Source organism: Fundulus heteroclitus, unplaced genomic scaffold (genome assembly GCF_011125445.2).
Source record: "Fundulus heteroclitus isolate FHET01 unplaced genomic scaffold, MU-UCD_Fhet_4.1 scaffold_400, whole genome shotgun sequence".
NCBI lineage: Eukaryota > Metazoa > Chordata > Actinopteri > Cyprinodontiformes > Fundulidae > Fundulus > Fundulus heteroclitus.
The window spans coordinates 83,827-96,687 of NW_023396814.1; the positions used below are offsets into that span (position 1 = coordinate 83,827).

The window sequence follows — 12,861 nt, forward strand, 5'->3', positions numbered from 1 at the left end:
GGTGCGCAGAGTGGAAACTTTTGGCTGTGCGAGTAGCCAAAATTATGTAATAGGGAAAAGCGGACATCACGGATGCGTCAAGCAAAAACTAGGCTTTACCATGTGACTGATCACATGGACATAAATACTTTTACTAGATCATCAAAATTTGCTCCTCAGTAAACAGTTCATTTTAACACACATTAGCTATGTTTACATGCACAAAATTTCACGATCCTATTGGAATGTATTCAGATAAAATAATAATAATAATAATATGATCATAATGTGTGTGTATATGCATCTGACTTTATTCAGAATAGAACCACTCAGACATGCGCAACTATCAATTTTTCCTAAAAAAAAAAAACACAGAAGAAGAATAACTTCCATCTTTGCTGAACAACCAAAAATTGTAAACAAAGCAGTATTATATGAGTTTGTTTGTCTTCCAGTTTCAGTCCTGATGTGGAGGACAAATTTCCTTCAGTATTTACAGTCATCTTGTGCAAACATTTTAATTAGGTGCAGTACTTTGAGCTTATTAGTGAGTGCAGTCTAAAGGAATCATGCACACAATATTCAAATGATTTTTCACCAGTATGTTTTAATTGATTACACTTAATCTTTTTCACGAGCGTCTTTGTAACTAGTGTAAAATTATATTATATTATATCCACTACTTCCTCTTCGGGGGTCCCCACAGCAAGTAAGTACGAATGGCATCCGGCATAAAAACTAAGTTTTTATGCCGGATGCCATTCCTGATGCTTTCGGGATTCAATCCCAGGTCCCCCATACCAAAGATGCAGAACTATCCCGCCACACTATAAAGGAAGTTGTAAAATCATTGTCAATCGATAGTCAAGGAGTTCCCATTCTCCATCACATGTTCTAAGGATCACCCTGTATTCTCAATGCCCCCACAAAAGGCCTCTCCAATAACAGAAAAAGATGTCCACTTTCTGCCTGATTTATTTATTTATTTGTGTATGTGTACTACTCCGGCATAAAGGCAGCCTAAGCAAACATGTTAAAGCCAAACAAACGTCCCTTTACTGCATTAAGGCTTAATAAAAAGACTCTCCAGTCTTTTTTTTTCTCCCTCAAAAATTGTATCCAGCAAATTGTTCACACTTTCATTTCTTTTCCTGCTGCTTTCTCTCACTCTTTCAGGAAACTTAAGTATTTTCTTTTCATACACCTCGTTTGCTTTTTCCTGCCAGTAGATTGTGAGCTTCTCAGAATTCATAACCTGCTGTGCTGTCTCAACACAACATCACACCTTATCATGATTCTGAGTATAAAACATACAACGTTTCAAATTCTTTCTCCCCCCTTCACGCTCTACATTCCCTTTAATTTACTGAACCCACTATTGTCAACATTTGATGTTATATGTATTCTTCCAGGAAAAAAACAAGACAATTACAGTAATTCACTTTAAGATGTAGCTATTCTCAGTTTTGCAGGTGTACTGAGAAATAATAATAATTTCAAAATGTATGAGGTATAAAAATACCTTTTCTGCTTTCTGATTCAGTTTCAGAAATACACGAGGAAGCATATCACTATTCATACTTTCCGACTTGTCTCCATTTTTCACGATTCTTTCCATTCTCTGGCCAATGGAGTCCTGAAAACCGGCACTCGAAACTCCGAGACACTGCAGTCCGATGCTCTGTTGTTAAGATGTCTGTGTGCAGCACTCTGTGTAATTTGGTTGCTTCTTTTCAGGCAGCCTTACATTCAGTTAAAACTGCTGCTGAGGACAGATTTTGCTCTTGGTCTTGTGTGTCTTGTTTCTTTCATGTTGAACTCAAAATGGTCACACAGGCTCAGTATGAGTAGAAATGAGTATTCAAGACCATAAAAAAGAAAGTAGGAATGTCTAGAAATATGGTAGAACCTCAATATATAATGAGACTTTGTACAAAAGTAGTTCAATTCAATTCAATTTTATTTATATAGCGCCAATTCACAAAACGTCAACTCAATTCAATTCAATTCAATTCAATTCAATTCAATTTTATTTATATAGCGCCAAATCATGAAACATGTCATCTCAAGGCACTTTACAAAGTCAAGTTCAATCATATTATACAGATTGGGTCAGATTATACAGCTTGGTCAAATATGTCCTATATAAGGAAACCAGTTGATTGCATCAAAGTCCCGACAAGCAGCATTCACTCCTGGGGAACCGTAGAGCCACAGGAAGAGTCATCTGCATTGTACATGGCTTTGCTGCAATCCCTCATACTGAGCAAGCATGAAGCGACAGTGGGAAGAAAAACCACCCATTAACGGGAAGGAAAAACCTCCGGCAGAACCGGGCTCAGTATGAACGGTCATCTGCCTCGACCGACTGGGGGTTACAGAAGACAGAGCAGAGACACAACAAGAGAGACAAAAAAGCACAGAAGCACACATTGATCTAGTAATCTGTTCTACATTAGATGGTAGTAGCGGGTGAGCTGTCTTCTCTGGATGATGTCACAGTTAACAGAACGCCAGACCAGGTGTACCTACTATGAAGAGAAAAGAGAGAGAACAGAAAGTTAAAGCAGAAATGACAACACATAATGCATAATTGAAGAACAGTAGAACTCAATAGAGTGAGAAAATTAGATCCTGATATACTCCAGCAGCCTAAGCCTATAGCAGCATAACTATAGAGGTAGCTCAGGGTAACATGAGCCACTCTAACTATAAGCTTTGTCAAAAAGGAAAGTTTTAAGATTAGTCTTAAAAGTAGACGGGGTGTCTGCCTCACGGACCAAAACTGGGAGTTGGTTCCACAGGAGAGGAGCCTGATAGCTAAAGGATCTGCCTCCCATTCTACTTTTAGAGACTCTAGGAACCACCAGCAGACCTGCAGTCCGAGAGCAAAGCGCTCTGCTAGGAACATACTCAACTCAAGGCACTTTCTAAAGTCAAATTCAATCAAATCATAGAAACTGGTCAAAAAGTTTCCTACCTAAGGAAACCCAATAGATTGCATTGGCTCTTGATAAGCAGCATTCTCTCCTCATGAAAGAATGTGCAGCCACAGTGGATAGTCGTCAGCATTGTCAATGGCTTTGCAGCAATCCCTCATACTGAACATGCATAAAGCGACAGTGGAGAGGAAAGCTCCCCTTGAATGGGGAGGAAAACGTCCAGCAGAACCAGGCTAAGTGTGGACAGTCATCTGCCTCGACCGACTGGGGGCTAGAGAAGACAGAGCAGACACAAAAAGTACAGAAGCACACATTGAGCCAGGAATCCTTTCTATGTTATATGTACTATAAGGACTTCCTGATAGTAAAGAATTACAATAGTCCAGCTTTGTAGCAACACATGCATGAACTAGTTGTTCAGCAAAAGTCCTGGACAGAATATTTCTAATTTTGGCAATATTCCAGCAGTGAAAAAAAAACTCTGGAAACATAAATATGGGATTTAAATGACATGTTTTGGTCAAAAATACATTTTTTTTTTTACTTTATTACCAGAGGCCAATTTAATGTCATCCAGATTAAGTGATTGATTAAGAAGTTACTTTTTTAGGAATCTGGTCCAAAGATTACAACTTCTATCTGTCAAGATTTTAACAAGTCTAATGCTTTTCCCTTAATCCCAACAGTATATCCAAGTCTTTCTAGGAGAATATTGTGACCAACTGTATTGAATGCAGCACTGAGATCTAACAGGAGAAGTACAGACACAAGCCCATTATCTGAGCCCATGAGCATATCATTAGTGACCTTCACCAGAGCTGTTTTGGTGCTATGATGAGCTCTGAAGCCTGACTGAAACTCTTCAAATAGGTAATTCCTTTGTAAATGTTCAAATACGTGATTAGCAACTATTTTCCCAAGAATTTTAGGTAGGAAAAGAAGAGTGTATATATAGGTCTGTAATCTATTAGGTCATCTTGATCAAGAGAGTGATGATGCAGGAAAATCTGTTTTGTCATATTCGACATCTTTGTCAGTGTGGGCTGTGTCTACTGGCAAGGGTGTGTGTTCACCTGTGAATGCATCTGGACGTCATTGCAGAACTCCGCTGCGAGTGGCTGTGGAGAGTACAAAGTTGTAGTGGCACGTCCATGCAGAGGCACAAATGACACTGTGTTGTGAAAATAATATAAATACCAAGATCATTGTGTTTGTTTATGAACAATGTATATACCTTTTTTGAAGGGCAAAGGTAGCCCTAAAGGACTTCTGCTATGATCTATGTTATTTAGAAGACAAAACTGATAGTTATTTACTTTACTGTCTTGGGGGGGGCTGGGGTTGTTGAAACGGTGGACCAGCCCTCCAATATAATCGTCAGGGGAAACCCTGACTTTATTTTTTTTATGCTTGTCCTGTAACTGGCAGTTTGCTGGTTCGATGCCTCACTCTGACCATCTCAGTTGTTGTTTCCAAGACACTGCCCCAGGGCAGACTGACAGCTATTAACAAAGCTCACCACCGTCAGGTGAATGTGTGTGTGAATGGATGAACGACTAACTGTAGTGTAACTGCTTTGGGATCATTGGACTTGATAAAGCACCATACAAGCCAAGTACAAGCCATTTACCATAGAACAAAAACTACATACATAACAACATAATTGAGACGTCCACATACCCCTTGATATGAGCGTGCAGAAGGAACTTACTTATTGGCGTTATGCAATTTTGCCTTTAGATGTCACTAAATTATAGATGTCTTCCTCAAAATATGACTTGATGTGGTCCATGTATAGTGTGAATCCATCTGGTTAATGGCCTCTGACGTGTTTAAAGGCCTCTGTCACTGTCATTAAACCTTCACTTTCGCATGGCATGTGATTGCTGCCGTCCATATGGTTCTGCTTGGATAACATAAAGGTAGCTGATGTGATGTGGCATCAAATGATTCACATAATGCAGATGGCAATAAAAGTCTTGGTTACATGAAAGGACAGTTAATGACGTCAGGTGCAGACTTGCATACTAAACTGTTGTATGCCACAAAACAAGTCCAAGTCTCAAGGGGCAGCACCCTTGCCGAAAAGGCACTATTGCCATCACTCTCTTTTCTGTATCAAGCTCTAATGCCAAGGGTGCACAGAAGGGTCACCCGAGGCTGCTACTGAGAAGGGGGATTTATGGAGGAAAATTAAAAGAAAACAAGTAAAGACCTTGAGTCTTACTGACTGTGCAGAAATTAAGCTTTTATCTAGTTCCTGATTTAAACCGGCAGCCGAGTCTCTTGGAAACTCTTGAAAGCAGACTTTAATTCCAGGCGTAGGCCCCACTATTCATGCTCGTGCTCTCCATCAAGAGCTTGACTGTACAACCTCTGGCTGCCAAGTCGGCATTATATAACCCACATAAGAGTGTCTACTGTGAATAAAGTACAGACTGCTGCTAATGGAACAAGGAGCCTAACATAAAGAGAAAAATCAAGACCAAAACTCATTACCTGCAAGCAATGTAACAGGACAGAATCAAAAATTGGAGTCACAAGTGTTTAGAGTAGTATTTTTCCACAAGACCATTGACAACATGTCACCATGACAAGCAGGTCGTAGACTCATAATTCTTCCATTGTGAGTCTACAACTTTTTATTTGACTTGCATAAGCCGTCCAATTAATAATGACAGAAACACAAGTATTTTTGAGTAATAGCAGTCAACCACTCATGCATTAGGTAATGTTGCCATTTTGTGCTAATCTTTACAGAAACTCTTTTAACTTATAATGAATTGACGCCTCACTGATTGCATGATTATACAAGCTGGTTTCTAAAACAGGAGAAGAAGGAGAATTTAGAAAGAGAGCCGAAACTGCCAACACTGCTTAATGATACATATTCTTCAGTCATGCAGTGTCCCGAAATACCTAAAGAAATAAAATTAGTGTTTTTGTCAAAGTGGCGTGAACACGTTTGGACAAGCTTCAAAGAATCTCTTTTAAACATATCCATTTCATGATGGTGCGTCTCACATGCAGCCTCACCAATGCTGCTTTACTTCAAAGTCAGACAATCACTCTCCATGAGGACATCCTAATATACATTACACAGAAGATTTACTGTCCCTTTTTAAAGGAGTTTGCCTCTTTTCCTTTGCAGCCAAGTTCTCTGGAGTTGGCAAGTTTCCATCTTTGGCTTTTCAGTCAAGTGCATTGAGGTGCGAGGATGAAGTGCCACAGCCATTCAAGATGAAAAGTAGCTTTTGCAACTCTTTAGTGGGTGGAGACGAGCTGGCCTAGGTTGGAGCTGGAATCCATAGTGCGCGTGGTGACCTATGACCAAACCACCATTAATTACCGCTAATGAGTTGAGAATCTTGATGAACTGCTCTCTGCACAGATCAGAGGGGAGCATGGGATGCTGCTCTGTGTTGGGTTATGTGAGGGAATGTGGCTGTGCTGGTTGGAAGGGTGTAACAGCATGAATGCATCTTGATGGTGTATAAATAATTGCTGAGGGGAGAAACTTCACTAAGAGGAGTGAGAAGAGAAGAAGATTCTTTACAAGTGCTACTTTCCAGCTTTATGGCACCATTTAGCGGGGTTAAAAAACCTCAGCAAATATGAGTTAAATATAGTGCTCTGTGCAATAGTTATGCTTTTTTAGAGACTTCCCCATTAGTGTTTATGCTTTTTTTAGACTTTAAGGTGAACCACACCCCCAAAAATAAGATTGAGAGCTGAATTCCAGACATGTCCTGAATATGGGTCTGTCAACTCTACACAGTTGACAAGTGAGAAAAAAAAGAAGAGTTACAGTATGTGCTGGCACGTGCACAAAAAAAGATTTCTAGGAGTTTGCAGGGATGTGTGCATAACTGTGGTGAGCATATTTCTGTCCATGTGTTTTAAACTAAAATTGAATGTTGCCTACCAGCTGACGTCCTCCTCCCACTTTGGATTTTACAGCAGAACGAGTGTACCTGGGGTTGCTTGGATAGAGGTCAGGGTAAACACATGTAGGGGAATCCAGAGGACAAGAAGGGAACCCCAGTCTGCCTGACCCCCTGTATTCTGGTAGCATCAGCTCCGATAAATATTGACTTTAGCACAGTTTAGGTATAAGATGAAGTGTTGACAGTGGGTGAGAAGTTTAGAACCTAAAATTCTAAAACGGCTAAGGGAATAATGCTTGTTTCCTGTTGTTTTTGTTGGTGATGTATAAGAAAAGAAGTGCATCTAATAGCTCTAATAATTAAAGGGAGAGTTCAGATTTTTTTATCATCAAGTTTGATTAAATTGTAAACAGTCATCATAACCTGTAGGAGAAAGTTGTAACTTTGCTGTGAGTCGGATGGATTACCCCTTTTAGCTGCTTTTAGCCTTTTAAGTGAATGTTCTCATAGCCGTAGGTCAGGGGTGCCCGACTCCAGTGTTTGAGAGCTACTCTCCTGCAACTTTTGGATGCATCCCTGCGCCGACGTATCAAATGACTGAATTCCCTCATCAGCATGTCAATGAGCTGTGCAGATGCCTGGTGATGCAGGTGTGGTGAAGGAGGGATACATCTAAAAGTAGCAAGATCTCTCGAGGACTGAATTTGGGGACCCCTGCTCTAGGTCAACACTTTATTTCCAGGTGTTACATTTCTACTCTTCCAAGAAACCTTTTAGGCATCTCCTCCTTATTGACTTTCCTTCCAAAAGACATAGCAAGTACCCTTCTACCTAGACCCCTGAAAGCATTGGCAGTAGTCGTCCAGTTGTCTGGAAGCATATCCTGGCCACTACCTCTGCTCTCCATTTGTCATCTTCACCTTCATTAACATCCGAGTTGTTCTACACACCACCATCCTGTGCTGTCCGGCAACACTTCGTCCATTCACTACTTTGCAGTCACGGACTTCCTTCAGATTATATCGTCTACACAAGATGTAACCCCCCGTGTGCTCCTACTGAACATCCCTTCAATTTTGAGCTTCAGACTCATTAACTTATCAAACAATTTTTTTTACATCAAGAACATTCCTGGCAATCTCCTCCTTCAAGATAAGTCCTACACCATTTCTCCCCTCATCCACACCATGGTAGAATCGCTTGAACCCTGCTTCTAAGCTAGCTTCTAGCCTTGCTACCTTTCCACTTGGTCCCCTGAACACACAGGATGTCCACCATCCTCCTCTCCATCATGTCAACCAACTCTGGCCTTTCTTGTCATAGTCCCAAAATTCAAAGTCACTAATCCTAGACACAGCTTCCTCCTCCTCTTCCTCTTCTTCTTTGCTGACCAAGAGTAGACCAATTTTCACCGGTACCCTGCAGTCACCAGCACCAGTGATGCTCTTTGTTAGCCCGGTCCTCCACCGATCCAGTATGGAGCGGATATTATTGACTCGCATGGTAAATTTGGCATAAGTTTTACGGCGAATGTCCTTCCTGATGCGAACCTCTGCATTTGTCCAGGCTTAGGAGACTTAGTGTGGACCTTTTGGGCTGTTTTTTTACACAGCATGTATATAGTTTGGCTTTTGTTGAAGTCGTTTTCATGCGTGGCAGAAGGTGCAAGATTAATTTCTTGCTCATCCAGGACATTTGCTAAAGTCCTCTAGGTATGTATCTTGATCCATGAAAAATTGTTTTTTATCCTCCAGCCCTATTTAATATCTGTGAATATTGCTTTGGAAATATTGCATCTTTTATTTTCTTAAATCGGCTAAAATAGGCTCCTTCATCTTACAAGCTGTTAGCTTCCCAGCGCTTAGAGGATTTCTTCACTGTTTAACTTACTGCGATAGAAATCTGTCCACCACAGTTAGTGCTGATAGATTAATAGGATCACACTTTAAAGAATCCAAACTATCCATTTAAACTGTTCAAAGTAAAGACTTTTATCTTTGAACAATGAACATGCACTGCTGATTTATTGAGTGATAATGGAAATTGCACAATTACCACTTGGCTGGTGTTCAGCTTCAAGTCTAAAATGCAATCATTCACTCGCAAGTCTTAACAAAGGGGGCTTTGTTTTCCTTAGACTATGCACGTTTTCCATTATGAGCAAAGCCGTTTGAGGTCGCTGGAGCTCATCCATTGAGGTTTTGTGCAGTGCTGAAAATTGAAAGATTACAGGCCTGATATGAGTGTTGTCTCATTAGGAAAAAGGCAGAGGTATCTGCTAACAGAAGCCCTGAGCGATGTGAGACATCGCTCGGAAGCCCTGGGTAGGGATGGCTGAGGAGCAACAGGGTGCAGCACGCAGCCCCAGGACTCATCATTCTCTGCCAGCCATGGCCCACTTCCAGTCGATGCCTGTGCTATGTGAGGCTTCTTTGCAAAGCCAGAATGATTGATCGCAAGAGGTATGTTAAACAATTATGGGGCAGATTGGAGTTCTGTATCTCACAAATTGATGGTGTCCTGACACGAAGCCACTCCTCGAAGAGTTATGGATCCACTTTTAGGTAAAAAAAAAAAAAGACAGATAAGCTTCTTTTTGAAGGCACTAACAACATTATTAGGTGGAAGAGTGGTTTCTGACTGCAGGGACTCTGAGATCTACTTGCATTATCCACTTGTCGTGAAGTTTAAAAGGGAAGCCGTACAGAATGTAAAGTCGCATCTACACGGGTTGGGGAAAACCAGCCTCAGTTGAATATAAAGAAGAGCACGGTAATGACAGCATCACACAGGCGTTTTTTTTATAGTGTAACAGGCTTTATCTTGCAGTTGACAGAAAACAGAATGATAATGTGTGTGCAATTAACTTGCATTTCTAAACATGCAGCAAGAGGAGCGGGCATGCTATACGTTTGTCCCTGCATTGACGCACAACATGGCAGGAATCTTGCCTGTCTGCTGGGATGGCAGCAGTTATCAGATTACTTCTGCATGGTTGCGGGCCAGGGACTGAAAAGGAGGAGCTGAGGGAAAATTAAATTACATTTTGTAGCTAGCAGTTTAATGATGAAACTGGAAGGTAGATGAGTACCATAAGGGCAAGATTTCTAATAGTATAAGAAGGTTTATTATAGAAATTAATTAAGGTGAAATCAATAAACAGATGGTAGATGGTTCAAAGGAATATGGAACTTTTTATTTTTACAGACTGAGGGAAAATATTGTGTTGACATTACTGTGTTATGTAAAGGATTTAGTTCATGGATAAAATATAAGACATCTGGTTTGGTTCAACTTCCCCTGGAACAACCTGTTCATTTTTATTTTCTTGTTATCAATAAAGGTTCTGAAAATCTTTGATGATTTTTTTTGAAGATAGCCCCACCTGTCTTGAACAACTACACACCTATTTTTTCTGCTTAGGGACAGCTAAAACTGAATATTTACATACATTGTATAAAAAGACATCTAATCTTGTCTTTGTTTCCTGTTAACTCAACTTAAATCACACTACACCTCTCCTGTTTTAGATCAGACCTAATTTAAATTCTAGATTGCTTGTGCCTCAGTGACATTTACCTGTATAAATAAGGGTGATATAAAATAGAAATAGGTGGTATTACTGTCAGAATTTTGATTTGCTAAATGTAAGAAAAATCAGTTTTATTTTTGCTCCTTTCAGATTTAGAAATTCAACTACAACACATTCTCTTGGCTTCTCTGACTTCAGTGAAACATGCTGGGTAGCCGTCCACAATCTTCTCACAATAGCTTGCTGGCATTTTGGTTCATTCTTCCCAACACACTCTGAAAAGAGAATACAGCTCCAGATTGCTTCAGTTGGTAACAAGTAGTTGAATTAGGTTTATCCAACTTTTTTTTATTTGGTTTATCAGTTGTCAAGTAAAACCACATTGAATTGGGTAAACTTAATTCAATTACTTGTTAACCATTAAGGCAATTCATTTAAATTGGAGCTGCATTCTCTTTTTAAAGGTCGGGTTTATATGCTGCCTTGCTCACACACATATTTTCAGCTTCATCCAAACATTTTAAATTGGATCAAGATAAGCGATTTGTGATGGCCACTCCAAAACATTGAATTTGTTTCCTTTTAGCTACTTTGTGAAGTTCAACAGTCTGTTCTATCGATTCTATGAAACTCTCAACTGTTTCATCGGACCACAGAACATGTTTTCTAACATTGAGACCCTAAGGACTTATGTAAACTCTAATCAGTTCACATGAAAGATGAACATTATGTTTGTTAAAGAAGTAAATTACTGTGGGACTGTTCTTCTTTGGTCGTGCAGTATTATTATTTTTTAGCAGTGACATGCGGTTTGCAAATAGAACTGCAGCAATTGAAGCAAAAAACAAAAAAAACAAACAGCAAACATAAGTTTTTTTTTCTGTAAAGGAACACCTTACTGTAGGAAATTAGGGCAAATTAAAGCTGACAGTGTCCAATGTTCAATTTTATGTGCACCATTCTGACCCTGCGAATATCAACAAATTTAGTCTATTTTTACCACTTTTATGCAGTTAAAAAGACTACAACACTGTTAGAAGTAAACCATTTTTCCTCTTCTATGTGCAGCTGTGGTTAAAAAAATGGCTAAAATAGAACATTTTAAATTCATTTTTATTTTGCAATCAATTTTTCAAACAAAAAAAAAATACACATTAATATGAGATATACCAATGCAACTTTAGGCACTATTTGGCTAAAAACATTTGTTATTCAAGGTTATTTGAACATATAGCGATATATACATTGTGTATCGCCCAAAGACATCAGGATATTAGATTTTCTTCACATCGCCCACCCCTAGCTGGGACTGCAGCCATGTTTGACTCTGCCCATGTTTTACTGCAGCCAAAACTTCGCAGTGCAGTTGGGGTACTTGCAACAGATAGCCATTTTTACCTTCATACAGTCTTATATAAATTAAAATACATCACTGAATATTTAGGAAAGCCTCACCTGCTCCCAGCAAACTAGACGCAGATTATGTGTGACTTGGTCAAGATAAACACTTGCTGTGAGACAAACTATTGGTTCAGTTGATCCTTCTATAAAACTAGTTAACGCAGTGTAGAAAAAAAAAACAATATTACAATCATCCTTTAAAAAGAAGAGTTCAAATGTAAGCTTTCCCCTATAAAGCCTCCACTGGAAAGGTTTTACTGATGGATTACAAAGCCTGGTGTCACCGTGCGTCACGTCTCCTTGCATCCGTTGCTTTGTGTAAAGCTCTGCCCAGAACACATTGAATCATCCTCTCTGGTCTTCGTTGCAAGTATCTTTTTTTTGTCACATCTTCCATCTGCTGCTTCCATCAAAGCAGACATTTTGTCAAATCATATCAAAAGACGACAAAAATGTAACGGGCAATGTGGGTCAGGGGGCAGGGAGGCGTGTCGGTTCTCTAAAGGCAACAGATTTGGGGTGGCAATAATAAACATCACAGAAATCTTTGAAAAAACAACTCTGGCCAACCTATCATTAAATGTGATTTAGAGAGATGTAGAGCTGTGGTTTCACCTGACAGAGACAGACACACTTTAAAGAGACTGAAACACAGACACAGAGATGAAAACACACTGGGACGCAGGAAGAAACATTCAGTCACGCACATCTTGCACAGGCAGTGACTGTACTTCTCTGGCCTTAAGGACTCTCTGGACATCTTATCTCCTTTGCACTTTATTTCAATATGTGTGGAAATCTAATGTCCAGAAGCATTTTTTTTTTTACTAAAAGCTTTGACTGTCAACTTTAAATAATACAATCCTTTTTAAAATTACCCCCGAGGAAAATGTCTCTCTGCAGAAAGTCTCATTTTATGATATTAGTCATATTCTTTAATTACTCCAAAGCCTCCAGTACTAAATGAGCAATTACTTGAGAGCATTGTTGCATTCAGCCCTGTTTGCATCTCTCTCAGATTCAGAAACGTAATACACTTTTGAGGGTAATTTCGCGACAACTGCGTCTGTGCTTTGCTCCGACCCAACAGACCTCAAAAATACACTTTTTTTTATTCCCA

General features: G+C 39.6%; 1 protein-coding gene across 1 annotated transcript in view; it reads left to right on the top strand.

Annotated features, from left to right (window-relative positions):
* The window catches only part of LOC105917724 (ankyrin repeat and BTB/POZ domain-containing protein BTBD11-A), a 58,618-nt gene extending 49,472 nt beyond the window's left edge, over positions 1 to 9,146 (top strand). Inside the window, exon 2 of the mRNA XM_036131030.1 lies at positions 9,067 to 9,146. Coding sequence (XP_035986923.1) covers positions 9,067 to 9,146 — 80 coding nt within the window. The remainder of the gene's footprint in view (positions 1 to 9,066) is intronic.
* The last annotated feature ends 3,715 nt before the right edge of the window (positions 9,147 to 12,861 follow it).